This window comes from Salminus brasiliensis, chromosome 8 (genome assembly GCF_030463535.1).
Source record: "Salminus brasiliensis chromosome 8, fSalBra1.hap2, whole genome shotgun sequence".
In the NCBI taxonomy this organism is placed as follows: domain Eukaryota; kingdom Metazoa; phylum Chordata; class Actinopteri; order Characiformes; family Bryconidae; genus Salminus; species Salminus brasiliensis.
Window position 1 is genome coordinate 5,625,161 of NC_132885.1, and position 19,284 is coordinate 5,644,444.

The window sequence follows — 19,284 nt, forward strand, 5'->3', positions numbered from 1 at the left end:
TGAAATAGGGCTTGGAAGGCGTATGTATTTTGGGGCATTGCTACATACAGCCAACAATGTTGTTGTTGTCAGTGTTTTTCTAGTCTTCTGGGACACTGGTTCTCTGGTTACACCATTTCCGAGCCTGTGTTGGTGGGTTTCTTTGACCTTTTGAATAGAAAAACGAGTCACATTTCCATCAGCCCACCAATAAAATCCAATTATGCTGAAGTGTGCTCAAAATAAAAGCAATTAGCCTCTCGCAGAAATGAACTCTGATTAATATCTGTGTGGGTATGCCATTAGAACATGGCTCTAATAACCTAATACTCTTGTCCTATCAGCAATTAACTCACCAGGGGCTGCTTCGGGACATAAGGCAAGCTGGCATTATCTTGATACCGCCGGCTCCATCTCCATAGAGACTGCAAAAACCTGATCACGTTCGAGCTCAGGCCCCACCAGCTGAGCTCCGTCTCCTCTTGGCTGATAATACCCCTTGACTTTTTCCTTTTCTGATTCGATATAAGCCGGTTTAAGTGGCGAATGGATCACGAGATGATTAAGTGTTTGTTTGTTTTGTTGTGGGTGTGTGTGTGTGTGTGTGTGTGTGTTTGTGTGAATTGAGGGGTGGGGAAAAACAAGATTCCGATATGAAACGGTTCACGCATGGAAATTCCCAGATGCCATGTTGTGGTTAATTAACATTGCATTAGAGGGAGCATAGAAACCTGGAGGGGGCCGAGCAAACCTGCATATGAATAATGAAGTGGTCATACATGTGGTTGCCATGGGAATGCGACGCAGCGGATCGGAGAGATGGAGTGTGAGTGCTCTCGGAGAGGGGAGGTGTGCAGGGTCATGCGCCGAAGCTGATCCGTGACCTGCCTCCATCTTCCTTGAAAGGATGAGAGAGGGAAATATATAAGCGTATTAAGACCACCGGCTGGAAATGTTACACTATATTGACAAAAGTATTGGGACACCTGCTTAGTCATTGTTTCTTCCGGAATCAGCGGGAATAAAAATGAGTGTATTCTGTTTTTGTTGGAGTAACTGTCTCTACTGTCCAGGGAAGAATGCTTTATACTAGAGGAGTATTGCTGTGAGGATTTGATTGCACTCAGTGACAAGAGCATTAGTAAGGTCAGAATGCTGGACGATCACCATCTCACCTTTTCACTTTTACATCACTGCTGCAAGTGCAAAGCACCCTTAGAGCACCCCCTCATGGACAGTTGTTCATGCATTTCTGAACAAGCTGAGAGAAGCTCCAGAAGCTTGATCTGAAGGTAGAGCAGCATGTGGGCTGAGGCGGTAGAGTAATACTACAGGATTTTACACTAATATGACTCTATGGGTTACGCAGCGTTACACAGCAGTTCTGGAGAGAGGTTCTCCTCCGGCCCACTCCAGCGCTCCGGCCCGGAGTGGGAATGACAGTCAGTGGAGCATCAGCTTGTACTATATGTAGATCATGATGAATGATGAATCTCTTGCATTATGATTTTGACCATTATTTGGAATCTAACACGTTCTCTTCTCTGAAGGGCTGCACAGGCTGCATAGTCTCTGTAGGAGGGCAGATCCCAAACAACCTGGCCGTGCCTCTGCACCAGAACGGAGTGAAGATTCTTGGCACAAGCCCGCTGCAGATTGACCGGGCGGAGGAGCGCTCTGTGTTCTCCACCATCCTAGACGAGCTGGGTGTCGCTCAGGCATCATGGAGAGCCCTCAACTCGCTGGTGAGGCTCATCTGTACCATCTCTCACAGCACTACAGTAAACTGTGTCATTGTTTCCTGTTTTTTCAACACACTTCTCTGATTTGTGTGTTTCTCCTGATCCAGTTTACCTTAGATGACTTTAGGTTTCATCATTTTTGAGATCCATTTGAGAATACTGCTGTTACCATTATTATTGATTGTTTTTCATGGATCGGAAATATTTAGAGTTATTTACAATGTTCTTCCCAATTCAGTCGTTGCCATTGACCCACCTCACACAATGCTACCAAGCTGAGAGCTTGAAGGCTAGCAGGTGCTACCTCTGAATTTCCTGAAGCTCCATACCAGTGTTTGTTAGCTAGTACGAAGGCCACTGGGCTGTTAAACACACTTCTGAGGAGAATCGCCAGTTCTGTTTATGATGATGCATCATGATGAATGGAAGGGTGAGGCTGTTTTACCAACCCAGAGAGTGTAAGGCCAATTATGCTTTTATGAACTCCTGGCTTTAAAGATGGCTGTGACATTTTAGAACAGCTGACCCTTTAATAGTGTGAACGTTTCTTAAGGCATCCGGTAATCCAAATTCTGAAAGCAAGTTCCCTGAGAAGACTTCCAGAGTACATGAATTGCTCAAAGACTTTCAGAGTATGTTTAAGTACTCAAAGACTCTTAGAGTACATTTTAATTACTCAAAGACTTTCAGAGTACATTTTAATTACTCAAAAACATTCAGAGTACATTTTAATTACTCAAAGACTTTCAGAGTACATTTTAATTACTCAAAAACATTCAGAGTACATTTGAATTACTTAAATACTTTCATAGATACATTTTAATTACTCAAAGACTTTTAGAGTACCTTTTTAAGTACTCAAAGACTTTTAGAGTATATTTTAGTACTCAGAGATTTTCAGAGTACATTGTAATTACTTAAAAACTTTCATAGTACATTTTAATTACTCAAAGACTTTCAGAGTACATTTTAATTACTCAAAGACTTTCAGAGTACATTTAAATTACTCAAAGACTTTCAGAATACATTTTAATTACTCAAAGACTTTCAGAGTACATTTTAATTACTCAAAGACTTTTAGAGTACATTTTAATTACTTAAATACTTTCATAGTACATTTTAATTACTCAAATACGTTTAGAGTACATTAAGGTACTCAAAGATTTTCAAAGTATGTTTTAGTACTCAAAGACTTTCAGAGTACATTTTAATTACTCAAAGACTTTCAGAGAATTTTAATTACTTATAGACTTTCATAGTATGATTTAAGTACTCAGACTTCCAGAGTACATTTAAATTACTCAAAGATTTTCAGAGTATGTTTAAGTACTCAAAGACTCTTAGAGTAAATTTTAATTACTTAAAGACTTTCAGAGTACATTTTAATTACTCAAAGACTTTTCATAGTACATTTTAATTACTCAAAGACTTTTCATAGTACATTTTAATTACTCAAAGACTTTCAGAATTCATTTTAACTACTCAAAGACTTTTCAGAGTATATTTTAAATACTCAAAGATTTTCAGAGTATGTTTTAGTACTCAAAGACTCTTAGAGTACATTTTAATTGCTCAAAGACTTTTCAGAGTACATTTTAATTACTCAAAGACTTTCCGAATACATTTTAACTACTCAAAGACTTTTCAGAGTACATATTAATTCTGATACTTTCAGAGTACATTTTAATTACTTAAAGACTTTCAGAGCATGATTTAAGTACTCAGACTTCCAGACTACATTTAAATTACTCAAAGACTTTTCACAGTACATTTCTTTTATTATCCAAATTACAATTTCCATATTACTATCCTCGTTCCCCTCAGATTTCCACGAAATCAGCCATGCCAATCATGCATGTGAACAATTCCCTAACACAGGCCGGTCGCGGTTTAACTCTCGTGGCGTTTTGTACCTCTGAAATGCAACTTTCGCTACCCAATCCTCCCGAGGGGAGATTGAGTGTTCTTGGCCCACAGATGTTAGAAGTGCTGAAACGTGTTGTCTGGAAGGAGGCTGCAGCATCCATTAGCCACACCAGCTCCTCAGCCATGGGCCGGGTAGCCGAACACTGCGAGGGGCAGAGAGAGGGCAGCATTCCCCTTGACGATGACTACTCTTCCTCCACTGACAGCACTGCCTGCATTTTAATAGACCTCCCGGTCACTGAAACAGGCCATGGGAGCTGCAGGGCTGAACCCACTGCTTAAGGAGACTCAATTACTCGCTGTGGTGCTCGTTAGCAGAATGAGAAATGGCAAGAAAAAAGGGAGGAACCAGAGGAAAGAGTAGCCGAGGTCACTTTCTCCTGATAACACGCGGGACCTCTTTGACCTCAGGATTGTTTTCTATACGGTTCTGTTTATTCATGTTTATTGAACATATTGTTTCTATACCGCTCTAGCCCACACCTGGCATTAGGCAGCATGGAGCCAATAGGTTAATGTTTATCTGCTCTAGACAGTCCTAATCTTTTGGCAGTACTTCTCTACAGGGACTAGGCAAGCTATGTGTGTTTGTGTGCATTTGCACATCTGTGTCAGCAATGGGTGCAACTTAAAGTCGCTGAATGTTTTCATTAGAAGAGGTGTCCACAAACATTTGGGCATATAGTGTGACAGATAATTTAGCATTTGTGAAGAAATAATGGTTGAGACAAGCTAAATGATGTGCCAGTTCAATAAGACAACTTTATTCAGTACACTGAGTCCAGACACACTCCGCAATATTGCCTAAAGTATTCAGACACCCCTTGTAATTAGAGACAGTACTATTTTAGTTAGGTTCACTCATTGCTGTCTAAACTCTATAGATTCGGACTATCTGGAGCAGCCGCACATGAGCCTAAGGTCACCACGGCTAATGCCAGGCGTCAGCTGGATGAGTTTTGAGCATGGGGCTGTGGAGCAGTGGAACTGCATTCTCTGCCATGACGGAGCGCCATCCAGTGGCTGGAGTGATAGAACTAATCATGCAGCATCAATTGGTACTTGACCTCAGTTATGCTCTCATGGCTGAATAGGGATGCGTCGATCCGATACTAGAATCGGATATCGGTCCTGATACTAACAAAAATAGCTGGATGGGTTATCGGATAATTAGTCTGATCCAAGGGACCGATCCATTTACAGAACCCGATTCTCGCACCGCCTGTATTCTAGACTCAGAGTAACCTACAGACAAGAAATTGGGTTCATTAATATCTGTGTTCATTTATTATAGTTCATAAAGTATCGATTCCGTCAATCCTGATGCCTTAAGTCTCTCCCAGATAATCAGGTATATGGTTTATTAACCATATTTATTTAACAATGATATCGGATTGGTACCGGGTATCGGCCGCTATGCAAAGTTCATGCATTGGTATCTGTATCGGAACAGAAAACGATGGATCGGCGCATCCCTATGGCTGAATGCAATCAGATTCTTACAGCAATGCTTCAGCATCTAATGTAATGCCTCCCTAGAAGAGTAGAGGCTGTTACTACAGCCAAGAGGGCAATCTCTTCATTGATACTCTCGAATGTTGGATGAGCAGGTTGACGCCCCCCACACCCCCCAACCCCCACCCGCCCAAATTGGGCATGGTGATCCAAAGGTCATGCACGGCTGCTCCAGAGCGTCCTATTCTATTGGCTGTTTCCACAGACTGTGGTAATCTAGTGTAACCACAGTGAGGACAGTCCTAATAGAGTTGACTGCAGTCCATCTGCTCCCTCTTTGTCTGGGCTTATTGCTAATATGTCCAGTTCTGTACAAAGTTCTAAAGGTTCCACAGATGGACTGGGTCCGCAGTAATTGCCTTCTGCTCTGTGTCTGGAGCCGAGAGAGCAAAGATCCTCAGAGAAACCTTCTACAATCCGAAGACACACACTCGTAGATCCTCGCTCTGCTGACGTCCGGATGACAGTGACGCTGTCTTTGCTTGTGTGTGTTTTTCAGGAAGACGCTTTTGCCTTTGCCAATAAAGTGGGTTACCCCTGCCTCTTACGGCCTTCCTACGTTTTGAGGTGAGTAAAACATACAACAGTTTCAGCTTTGCCTTCATATTTATTTCATATTTTGTATTTTATCTGTCCAAATGTTTGTGGACACCCCTTCTAATGAACGCGTTCAGCTACTTCTGCAAATTCCACTAATCGTTGACACAGATGTGCAAATGCACACAAACACACACAGCTTGTCTAGTCCCTGAAGAGAAGTATTCCCAATAGAACCATGCCTTCCCATTTCACACCATGCCTAATGCCAGACGTGGAAGCCCCCCATCACTGAGCTGTGGAGCAGTGAAGGATGGTGCTCCATTCAATACTTTTGGATGGGATGAGTTGGGGAGTTGGTGATGATGAGGTGGAGTGGTGATTATCACCCAACATGCTGACCACGCTAATGCGCTTCTATCGCTGAATGCAATCAAATCCTCAGAGCAAAGCTCCAGAATCTAGTAGAGAGCCTTCCTCCCTGGACAGTAGAGACAGTTACTCCAACAAATACAGAATCAACTCTTTTTAATAGTCTTGATTTCAGAAGAAACAATGAATTCAGCAGGTGTCCCAATACTTTTGTCCGTATAGTATATGTTCAGAGTGGTAAGTATGAGGCATTTAACCCATCTATCGTCTCGCTACTACAGGTGTTCTGTCGAGCTGGATCAATCGACCCTAATATCTATCTTCTATCCTGAGTAATGAATGTGAATACTTTTACACCTCTGTTTATGATACACGATATTTATCATGATACATGTAATCACAGGCAGATTACATCAGTAGCGACAGATTCTTATAAACTACTATTCAGATCCTCTCCCGTAATAAATACAGTGATTTATACTCTATAACACCTGCTGCTCTTCATCTAATTAAACCAGTTTAATTACTCTGTTTATAATGAAACCTGCAGCTGATCAGTTTCCTCCATATGCTTAGAAAAGCTTATTGCGAATCACGATAACAAAATTTATCACGATGCAATAAGATATTGTCATATTGCCCAGCTCTACCTCTAGTGCATCTCTAACATCTGTAATCTCTAAATGGGATTTGGCTTTCTTTGATCTTCTTCTCATCTTCTCTGAAGTTTCTCAGGGATTAAAGCTCTTTTCATTTCCTGCACTCTCCAAAATAAAGGTGCTGCAAAGGGTTCTTTGAGCGACGCCATAGAAGATCCAGTTTTGGTTCCATAAAGAACCATGTTTGTAAATGAGATATGAGTAAAGGCAATGTATTTATTTATTTTTTACCAGTTTAAAAGGTTCTTCATACTCAGAGCCTTTACAAAAAAGGGTTCTTTATGGAACCAATAATGGTTCTACTATGGCATCACTCAAATGCACCTTTATTTTTCAGAGTGTGCTCAGAACATGAGGTTTTTAGTTACTGAATGACTCGATATTTCCTGTCCTAATTCATAATTCCTAATTCACTTTGATAGAATGTGGTAAAAATCACAGATCATGCCTCAAAACCTTGCATCTCCAAAAAAAGCAACTTTCAATAGAAGTCAATAGTAAAAAAAATATTTCGCATCATTTTGTATCATTATTATTGGTCCGTTAATTATGAAATTTGGACACAGTATAAGGAACAACCGCCAGATTCAAATGATATAATTTGAAAACCAGCAAAAATTGAGAGACAGTTTTTGCATAACAGTGATGATATGATGTTGCATTGGAAGGATGAACCAAGCACTCACAGATAAAAAATGTTAAGGATACTTATATAAATACAAATAATATATAAAGTTTAGATGATCTAAATAGACATGGGCTGGGACATGAGTCAGAAACCAAAATACAGTCCAAGAGTCAAAACCAGATAGACAATCCAACAACCAAAACCAACAACCAGAGAACAACAGAAGAGGCAGAGATCAGTACACGGATAATGCTCACTATGCACGGTGGTGCAATGGTGCAATGGTTCTACTATGGCATCGCTCAAAGAACCCTTTGTAGCACCTTTATTTTTCAGAGTGTGCTCAGAACATGAGGTTTTTAGTTACTGAATGACTCGATATTTCCCCGTGTTGATGAATCATGCAAATTGATGCCAGCGCAGAAGGAGTGTAGGTGCTTGTAATGCGGCTGATTGGTGAAAGCAGGGGCTTCCTCTGTGGCCGTCCCGGTTCCAGAGTGCAGTAATGTCTCTGTGAGATGTAATTCATCAAGGCTCGCAGCGCCGCAGATTGGCGGGACTTGAAGAGCTCATTTGCACATAATCAGACGATGGGCTTCTGTTTTCGGCGCTCAGTTGGTGGGAAAATTAGGCCTCTCTCAACGGACGCTTCAGCCCACTCGGCCTCAAGAGCAGGACAAACACAGACAGCTGGAGACTCGGCCAGTTTACTCACTTACTCGCTCAGTAAATGGTTCAGTCATAAAAAGCAATTTAATTTGATCAGCTGGGACTTTTTTCTTTTTTTCCTCTGTTGTTTTGCAGTTAATTTCACCCCTACAGTTATCGTCTGGTTTGATGCAACCGGCGGAGGCTGTTTGGAGAAGTTCTTAAGTGTCACGCTACTGGTAATAAATCTTAATGGACGTGAAGTGAAATTCTCTGCCTTGTAACCATGCAAGAATTAGGCTGAGGACAGCAAGAAGTGTTTAGAAAGCAGCAATGCTACAAAACCACGTCCACTAAAGTTAGCGACAGCATACAGACATGCCGTAGAACTGTAGGCAGACTGAGTTTCAGTCCCAGTAGTTTGGGTCACTACCAAATATAGTCAGCAGTGGTTGACTGTCCAATCATTTAACAATTGATTTGCTAATATTATCTTAATATCAAAGGACAACAAGTCCCCAGACTTTTGATTGGGACGTGAAGCTTTCACAAAATTCCTAATTCACTTTGAAAGCAACTTTCAATGGAAGTCAATGGTAAAAAAATATATTCCACATCATTTTATAGCATTATTATTGGTCCGTTAATTATGAAATTTGGACACAGTATAAGGAACAACCGCCAGATTCACATTGTCATTTGAAAACCAGCTAAAATTTGAGAGACAGGTTTTTGCATAACAGTGATGATATGATGTTGCGTTGGAAGGACGAACCAAGCACTTGCAGATAACAAAAAATGTTAAGGATACTTTAATATATAAAGAGTTTAAATGATCTAAACAGACATGGGCTGGGACATGAGTCAGAAACCAAAATACAGTCCAAGAGTCAAAACCAGAGAGGCAATCTAACCAATCAAACAAACCAGAAGGGGAAAACCAACAACCAGAGAACAGCAGCAGAAGAGGCAGAGATCAGTACACGGAAAACGCTCGCTATGCACCGAAAGGTTGGCAGTGCTTTGCAAAGTTGCGAACAGTCTGAACAGGTATTTATACAGGACATAGTGATTGTAACTAATCAGTATTCTGATGGGTGTGAACAGCGGAACAGTCTCTGATTGGCTGTGGGAGGTGGCGTGAAGGTGATATCATGAGATGGGCAATTATGGGAATTGTTGCAGAATCCGGGAGCAATCAAATCCTCACAGCAACCAGTTACTCCTACAAAAGCAGGATCAACTCTTTGTAATAGCCTTGATTTCAGAAGAAGCAATGAATGCGCAGGTGTCCCAATACTTTTGTCCATGCTGTCAATCCACACTTTTTCGACATAATGTGAGTCTGGCTGTTGGCACCATGCTGCCTAATGCCAGGCGTGGGCTAGTAGAGGGGTATAAAGCCCCCCAGCATTGAGCTGTGGAGCAGTGGAAGAACTGTATTCATTGGAATGATGGATGGTGGTGCTCAGTCCAGTACTTTTGGATGGGATGATTTGGGGAGAAGCTTTGTAGCTAAATGCAATGCAGTCCTATAAATAAATAAATAAATAAATAAATAAATAAATAAATAAATAAATAAATAAATAAATAAATAAACAGTGTAAAACCACTATTGCCTTTTTATATAAAACAAAATCTAAAATTGAACCTAAATGAGTGTCCAGAATGACCACCTTACATTTCCAGTGGTGTTTTGAAGCACTTTAGGTCTCGCTGTTGGGTGGTGGATGTCGTTATGTCAAAATGAAACAACAACAACAACGAGCACAGTTCCAGGAAATCCACGCTAAGCTGCACGGCTGACTTCACAGTTTGGAACAGCTCTAAAACAGGAGCTGCTTTGAAAATCCTGGAGAACAAGATTGGCTTTAGCTGTTAAGACATGATTCAGCTTCCTGATAATTTGTGAAGTTTCGCAGAAAGCTGTGCCTAGTGCACCTTTTAACACCAGGGTGTAGAACCTTTTTTGGTGTGTTCGCTGTTGCTAGGTGCTTTTTGCACGGTGCGTCAGCTGAACTGCTCCTCCGAGACCTGTGCTTTTAGCAGTGGCTTGTTTAGAGGTCTGGGGACACTGCGGCCACGGCGGGGTCTCCGAGGCCCTGTCACTTGAATAACACCACACAGCCCTTACCTTACCTGCTCTAGATGCGCCTCGGGCTGCGACACAAAGGGACTGCAGCACCGACGCTGAACCTGTCAGCTTCGCCCCGCCTCAGCCACTTCATTTCGGCTGCAGACCGCGCTCTCCAGCTCTCTGCACAGAGCCGGTGTTGAGAACTTTCGAGGCTCTTCAGGCTTCCACAGCAAAACCAGTGTTAGACTAGGCAGTGGGAAATGTGGGAAATCACAGCATTGGGAATCGTTTTGGGGTCTGCAAAAAAAAAAGGATCAAATAAAATCATGTAAAATCTGGTAAAAGTACAGTAGCAGTCAAAAGTTTGGACACACCTGGTTGAATGTGTGCGGATCAATGCTAAGGAGACCATTTTTTGTTTTCAGAAATGAGGACATTGGGGACACGTGGGTATCCGTCATAGTTAGGATGTTGTGGCTGGAGGGGGTTCAAGGAGGCCTAAGTAGGTTGAACTGAGAGGAGCTGATTGGGTCATATAGGCCAATATAGGCTATTAAAGCTAGTTATTGGTTTTGCTAAATGTAAAAAGTAAATTTGTGTGTATTAATAAACATTATCATACTGTAGCTGTGAGGTTTGAGAGGTATTTCCACCCTCACACACATCCACACTGCCACAGTCCTACAACTTAGGCCTACTATACACCTCCCAGCCACAACATCCTAAGTACGGTGGACACTTGCATGTCCCCAGTGTCCTCTGTCTTGAAATAAAAAATATGGTCACCCTAGCATTCAGATCAAATGTTTTTACAGCTCTATTCAGACAGGATTCATTTTAGGTGGGGAGGTACGAGTCATGTTTTTTTTTTACTATAGGATGTCTGTAGAATTTAGGACTGATAAGAAATATTGGCACTTATAGTATGGAATTTTAGCTTGGAAATTAGTAGTGATGCGCCGATACGATACTGGGATCGGATATCGGTCCTGGTACTAACAAAATTAGCTGGATTGGGTACTCGCACCACCGGTATTCTAGGCTTCAAAACCCAGAATCAGAGTAACCTAAAGACATCATACACACATTATAGCAAACAGCAAGAGGAATCCAGCGTAGTATCAGCCAGTAATCCAGCTCGTCTTCCATATAAGGAGAACTGAGAAGGGAGGAGCTGCTTGCTCCGCTTTAGTCTCACAGACTTCCAATTTCAGAATAAAAGTCCTGAGCCCAGGCAGCACTGTCCCGAGGTCCAGCACAGCTATTCATTTTAGTGACCAATAAACAGAAATTGGGTTCATTAATATCTGTGTTCATTTATTATAGCTTGTTTTATACAGTTAGTAAAGTAATGGTTACTGTCAGCCCCTGGGTTCGCTCGTTTAACCAGTAATACCATTCATGGTCAAGCTTCGGTTCCAGGTCTGTTCAGCATTGCCATTTGGGTTCTGCAGCTGATCTCACAGCTCTCATTTCTGCCTCGTGGTAGGGTCAGCCTAGCAATTCTTGTCTAGTAGCTGATTCCCCAGCTAACCCCCCCCCCATCTCAGGTCTGTTTATTTTCGCCTTCTTGTTTGCCATGTTCTGGTTCTGTTTATCACTGTATGCACGTTATGCCCTGTAGTGGCTGCCTTTTTTTGTTTTACTTGCCCCCTTTTGTTTGTATCATTTTGTTTAATTAATTGACTTGCATTGAGTCCATCTCTGCGAGTGTTCATCCCTCTGTGTCTGGCCTAACCCGTCATGACAGTTACGTCAATCCTGATGCCTTAAGTTTCTTCCAGATGCTCAGGTATATGGTTTATTAATTCTACAATGGTATCGGATTGGTATTGGGTTTTGGTCGATATGCAAAGTTAATGAATCAGTATCGGTAAAAAAGATGGATCGATGCATTCCTAGAAATTATCAATAACATGTTTGTAACACGTATGTCGGCCAAAGGCTACGCTACACAATGACTCCCCTCCTTTGGCTTATCTTCTGGATTTGAGGTTTGCAACAGACTTGAATGACCCAAAGGATTCTGTGCCATGCACTACGAAACTCAACACTCAACTCCTCGTGTGCCTCCATACTGGAAAAAAAAGCCACAAAAGCTCCTTTTCCACTGGATATGATGAAATATTTTCCTCAGCAGATTCATTTAACCTGAGTGTATTTTTTTACAGAAGATAAAAGGTTGTAGAATATCGGCTAGGACTAAAATCACTGAGAAGTTCGGGTAATAATTACATTACCCCACCTCTCCATGTATAACACTAATCCCACCCTAACAGGGCTTATCATCATGATGATCATCACACATTCATGTGTGTCCAAGCTTTTGGCTGGTCCTGTAAATAAAAGATAAAGCAAGAGGAAATATTAAAAATAATAATGCTAATAAATAGAAGCTTGGCGTGGTAATGGGGCTGTGCAGTGTACACCACCGTACACAAGTTGGAGTGTTCCTATTCTGAAAGCCTTGGCTTTAGGCCTCCGTTGTTGTCTCGTTCATCTGTTTAGAGATTTAAAGACTTTTGAAAAATGTTGTGGACCAGAAATAGTCTTGGATTGCATTGCCATAGCTCTTGGGTTGTCCTGGCACACGTGCAGCTTGTAGTATCACCAGAAAGCCTGATCGCTCTGCTGTCCCGGCTTTGCTGGCGCGAAATCATAATCAGCCGAAAAACTCTTACTCATACTTTCCCCTTCACACTTGTGTTGTTCTCTCTTTTTTGTTTTTGTGTGAAAGGCCTGAGAAGCAAAACTTTGAAGAGCCCGGAGGGTTGGCTGACCCAGATATCTCGTGCTGTTTTGGTTCGCTCTCTTTCTGCTCGGTGTTGGATATATCCCTTCTTGTATTTTCATTCTACAACTCCTTAATCTTTTGTTGTGTCACTGCGCTGCCCTCCCCAAGGGCTAATTTAGGCTCGGCAGATGTGTCTGCTTTAAATGAAGTTATTAGAGTGGTTTTCAGTGGCTTTATTGTCTCGTCTGAAAATATATTTTTATAAATAATTAAAAATAATATTTAAAATAATATTTCGCTGTGTTCCTGTTCTCAGTGGTTCCGCGATGAACGTGGCCTACGGGGAGGAGGAGATGAAGCGTTTTCTGGAGGAGGCGACCCAGGTGTCACAGGTGAGCCTTTTCTTTTCCCTTTACGTGCTGGACCACTGAAGTGCTTCAGCTTTATGACCAACAACTAGGAGGAAATATGATCATAACACCCAGTTTATTACATTCAAATTAGCGTAATAAAAGCCTGGATTTCAACCGCAGCTCCTTTAAGTACCATCATCCTGGTTTATTAATGCTGCCATTAAGTGATGAAGCTGTTCCAGTCACTGCAGTGTACCAAAAAAGCTGCACGGTGAGTAGTCACTGCGGAAAGTTGGGATGGGAATCAGTAGCTGTACCATGATACCTGTTCTGGCACCGAACGACAGAGTCGCTCGCTGTCTTCAAACCCAGACTGAAGACCCCCCTCTTCTGAGAGTACTGAGTGTGCAGAGTGTAGAGTATGTAGAGTACTGTGGTCTCCATACTGACTTCTGTATTTAGTAGAGTCTAAGCTTCTGGATTCTAGCCGATATCAACTAGCTAAGCATATTTTCTGAGTAAACAGTGAAGCTCTGGAGAAGAAACGTCTGCTAAACGCCTTCAATGTAAATGGTACCGTATTTTAGTGCCTTTAACCCATCCAAGCAGTCAACACACACACACACACACACACATATATACACACTAGTAATTAAACACACACATTGAGAACATGTGCCCGGAGAAGTGGGCAGCCTGTGGGCATTGCTGTGGCACCCAGGGAGCAGAAAGGGCGAAGAGCCTTGCTCAAGGGCCCAACAGCGGCCGCTTTCAAAGCCTGGGTATCGAACCTACAACCCTGTCATCAGTTGCCCAGAGCTTTAACCACTGTGCCACCACTGCCCACAGTTTAGCCTAAACATTATCATTCCACTAATATTACCACCAGACTGTAAAACTACACACTCTCAATTCATACTGGATTACAGTCCCTTCACAGTTATTACCACCAGACTGTAAAACTACACACTCTCAATTCATACTGGATTACAGTCCCTTCACAGTTATTACCACCAGACTGTAAAACTACACACTCTCAATTCACACTGGATTACAGTCCCTTTACATTTATTACCACCAGACTGTAAAACTACACACTCTCAATTCACACTGGATTACAGTCCCTTCACAGTTGTTATTATAATACTGCATAATACTGCAAATTACACACACTGCAGATTCATACTGGAATAAAATCTGCCCACAATTATTAATATAATACTGTAAAATTACACACACTGCAGATTCATACTGGATTAAAATCCCTTTACAATTATTAATATAATACTGTAAAATTACACACACTGCAGATTCATACTGGATTAAAATCCCTTTACAATTATTAATATAATACTGTAAAATGACACACACTGCAGATTGAGATTCATACTCCCATTCTTATCTGTACCCACTAAATTCTGGTAAGACTAGTCTGCTTCCAGTAAGAGTTTATAGCGAATGGAATAATCAGACTATCACAGTGCAGGTTTCACTGCCCCCTTCTTTCATAAGTGATGAGAGCAACCAGTTTTACATCAAAACAGCTCCAGACATCAAAAGCCAGAGCTGAGTCGAGGTCTTCAGTCTTACACAAACAAGTCCTGCACACACACCGTCACCGAACAGCTCGGAACGAGACACCTGCATTGTACATAGAGCGTCTGTCTGAAGGGCCACGATTCCCCTTTCAGTGGAAGATCCATTAGTGGCGTAGCAGGCTGTGCGCGTCACTGTGGCAGACACTCAGAGAGGCTCGTTATGATGGATAATGATATGATGCAGGCTGCGGAGAAAGGAGATGGACTGTCGGGCTCTGAGAGTCCTGCTGAATTTGACTAGGCAGTATTGGCAGTTTCCTGTGTTTTCCAAGACAGGTGTGCCTGTTGACCTCCCTTCTGTATTTCAGCAAATGCTGTGTGTAGGTTGATGTTACACCATACACTAAGCATGTGAGGCTCTGAGATTTGGTGCATGAAAAATAGCATATAAATTAACGATTAGTAGAACTTATATAATATTGTTAAAAATATATTTCCTCAGTAAAACACTGATATTAGAATAAACACTAATAATAACACTCCTACAGAAAGTGGTGGAGGTTCTCCATCACTGTGTTCATCATTAGAACATCTCCAAAGTTCTCCTCTCTCATGGAGTCTAGTATTATTTAGAGTTCTCCTCAGATCAACACCTGGTTTGGCGGTAAATCAGGGCTTAATGATGGAAAATCACACATCCTCCATGCTGAGCCTCCATGCTGAGCTGGGGCGTCCAGGAGAAACCTAGAGGAACCGAGCTCTGTTCTTCAGACTAGCTCACCGACAAGATCTCACTACTTTCTTTCTTCAGAATAAGAAGCTCTTGTTTCTCCTTTTTACTGGATTTCTGTTCACTTGCATCTGTTCTGATGAGATCTGGAGCTTCTACAGTAAAACTCTCTCACACTTATTGATGAAATTATCTAAAATAATGTAATAAGGGATTAAAGTTAAAGTAACCATACCAACTGTGAAGCATGGGGGTGGCAACATCATTCTTTGGGGCTGTTTCTCTGCAAAGGGACTAGGACGACTGGTCTGTGTACATGAAAGAATGAATGGGGCCATGTATTGTGAGATTTTGAGTGCAAACCTCCTTCCATCATCAAGGGCATTGAAGATGAAACGTGGCTGGGTCTTTCAGCATGACAATGATCCCATGACAATGAACACTGCCAGGGCAACAAAGGAGTGGCTTCGTAAGAAGCATTTCAAGGTCCTGGAGTGGCCTAGCCAGTCTCCAGATCTCAACCCCATAGAAAACCTTTGGAGGGAGTTGAAAGTCTGTGTTGCCCCGACAGCCCCAAAACATCCCAGCTCTAGAGGAGATCTGCATGGAGGAATGGGCCAACATACCAGCAACGGTGTGTGCCAACCTTGTGAAGACTTACAGAAAACATTTGACCTCTGTCATTGCCAACAAAGGATATATAACAAAGTATTGTGATGAACTTTTGTTATTGACCAAATACTTATTTTCCACCATTATTTCTCTCATAGTTGAGTCTACCTATGAGGTCAATTACAGCCTCTCTCATCTTTTTAAGTGGGAGAACTTGCACAATTGGTGACTGACTAAATACTTTTTTCCCCCACTATATATATATATATATATATATATATATATATATATATATATACAGAGAGAGAGAGAGAGAGAGGCATGTGGGCTGAGGCGGTCGAGTAACACTACTGGATTTTACACTAATATGACTCTATGGGTTCTGCAGCGGCACTAAGTGGTTCTTGGATTGCTTACTTGCTTGTAATTTACAAAATAATGAAATCAAAATTGAGCCATCTCTTCATGGTTGTTTAGGAAAGCAGAGCAAGTTTAAATTATTTAATTACATTATTAAAATAAAAAAAAAATAATAAGGTATATTATTATAAATTATGTTGTGCAATACTGTCACAATTCTCAAAAACACAGCATGGATTTGTGATTAATAATTTACATGATTGGTGGCAGACGTTTGTTTGTGTTTAATACCCAACCACTAGATGGCAGTGCTGTACTCAATCCCACTGTTCTGATTGGATAAAAGCCAGCTATTCTTTTACTCATGTATAATGTAGATGATGGTTGTTTTTGTGATGGTTTTCTTACAATTATGAAAACAAAAAATCATGATAAATCGAGTCGTAACCCCTGTATTTTGATACATATCATGATAGGTTCCTGCTAATAATCCATATTTTTAAATGTTCTCATTTCTACTCATGAACTGGATAAAGTAGAGGTTTGTCAAAGCTCTCATTTCTTATTTGTCTGAATTCCCAACGCAGGAGCATCCTGTGGTCATCACCAAGTTCATCCGTGGAGCCAGAGAAGTTGAAGTGGACGCAGTGGCCAGGGCGGGCAAGGTTGGACATCACATTTTTACACGTTTCATAATATTTGCAGCACCGCTATTTATGGTGTGTGTGTGGGTGTGTGGAGGGGTTGGGGTTGTGGGTGAGGGGTGGTTATGTATGATGAAAAAGATAAAAGCAAAAAAGAATGGAAGTTTATCGGGCAAAGATCAGCAAAACCCGGCTGCATTAAATTGAAATCGGTCAGAAGCGAAATGTGAAGCACTTGATTCTGATTGAATCTGTGTCTCTGAATCACAGAGCCACACAAGAGTGACTTCATTATGCAGCAGATGGAGGTTTTCATCTGTGGTGGGTTACCTTCTGGAACAGGGGTGTTATCCCCCCATAATAACAGCCTTAATGAAAACAAATGTTACACACTGCATTTTGAATGCAGCTATTCTGCTCTTCCCCTTCTGGTTCCTCAGCTTCTAACAGTCATTTCAAACCAGGACTCTGCCAGCGTTCGTCTTGTGCCGAGTGGCGTGACTGTTTTTCCACCATTTTTACATTGGAACCTATTTAAATATGATTTAAATATGATTGATGGGTTTGTCTCTGTGATATTTTTGGGGGGGATTTCAATTTTTTCAGCTTGAGCCTCAAGATCTTTAGCATCGTGTAGCATAGTAAGTGACTTACCCACATAATAAGCCCATGTGGGGTCTGTATGGGTAGCCCAGCTGAGAACTTTTTGAAAAGTTTTGTCCATGGTTTCCATCTTGACCCCACGTATGGATGCCCATCAGGGTCAGGATAGGATGGGACCAGGAGGAGTTGGAAACATGGACCCTGTCTAGGTTGTACACTGCACAAGGGGCCTAGCTGTGACCCATGTGAGAATAGGGTGGGCTGTCCCCATTAGGGAAGCCCAATTTGGTCCCAGTAACAGCACACATGTACAAGCCCACTCAGATGCTCACGCCCATGCCCACCTGGAAACCACCTAGGTCATGCTCCACCAATGTGAGCCCCACATGAGCATGTTGGTCTTGGGAATCCATGGTTTCCATCTTGACCCCACGTATGGATGCCCATCAGGGTCAGGATAGGATGGGACCAGGAGGAGTTGGAAACATGGACCCTGTCTAGGTTGTACACTGCACAAGGGGCCTAGCTGTGACCCATGTGAGAATAGGGTGGGCTTTCCCCATTAGGGAAGCCCAATTTGGTCCCAGTAACAGCACACATGTACAAGCCCACTCAGATGCTCACACCCATGCCCACCTGGAAACCACCTAGGTCATGCTCCACCAATGTGAGCCCCACATGAGCATGTGGCTCTTGGGAATCCATAGTTTCCATGTTGACCACACATATGGATGCCCACAAGCGTCTGGATAGGATGGGACCAGGAGGAATTTGGGTTGTACACTGCACATGGGGCCTAGATGGGATGTACAAGCTCACTCAGAGCCCATGCCCACCTGGAAACCATCTAGGCCATGCACAGTCTGGGTAATCACTAAGGATATGGTGATTTCTACACAGTAGGGAAAAGAGATTTTTAGAAAGGCCTCAGAAGGATTAGAGAGATCTTTGGATCTGGCCATGATGGTGATGATCTTCACCACTTCCTTCAACCATCAAGAGAGAACCAGATTAAATATCTGAGGTTTAAATAAGACCGGCTCCTCCAGAATCCTCTCTAAACATATTCTGCATAATCATCTGCAGCTGATTCTAATTTTAGGAAGTAATAAGAAATGTGGGGGTATCTATTAATTATATTTAAAAATGATATTTAAAGGCTACCTCCATTTCTCAGTATTGGTCACATGAAGATCAAGGTTTTCCTGTGTTGTCCTAAATTTTACACATGATTATATGATCACAAGAAAATTCAATTATAATCCATTAGAGAAAAGTAAAGATTTAGGTGGTTTTGATGGGGACGATAGCTCAGGACGGATCTCTAGAATCGCCTGGGGCTTTGTTGTCAGTTAGGAATAGATGGAGTGATATTTGAAGGGTTTGATGTCTTTATATTTTATAGAAAGGATAGAAGGGGGGGAGGGGGGTCCCACGCTGATTTAATATTTGATATCCTTCCAGGTGCTGGTTCATGCCATTACTGAGCATGTGGAGGATGCTGGAGTTCATTCAGGAGATGCTACCCTTATGCTTCCCACTCAGACAATCAGCCAAGGAGCACTGGAGAAGGTACTGTTGATGTTCCTCCTTGATTTCCTATCATTTCCTTTATTTTGAGATGTGT

At 41.9% G+C, this 19,284-nt stretch overlaps 1 protein-coding gene across 1 annotated transcript in view; it reads left to right on the forward strand.

Moving 5' to 3' along the window:
- Window positions 1-19,284, forward strand: part of cps1 (carbamoyl-phosphate synthase 1, mitochondrial) — a 91,694-nt gene that overhangs the window by 40,123 nt on the left and 32,287 nt on the right. The window contains exons 26-30 of the mRNA XM_072684999.1: window positions 1,530-1,724; window positions 5,662-5,729; window positions 13,134-13,209; window positions 16,998-17,075; window positions 19,122-19,229. Of these exons, the coding sequence (XP_072541100.1) occupies window positions 1,530-1,724; window positions 5,662-5,729; window positions 13,134-13,209; window positions 16,998-17,075; window positions 19,122-19,229 (525 nt within the window). The remainder of the gene's footprint in view (window positions 1-1,529; window positions 1,725-5,661; window positions 5,730-13,133; window positions 13,210-16,997; window positions 17,076-19,121; window positions 19,230-19,284) is intronic.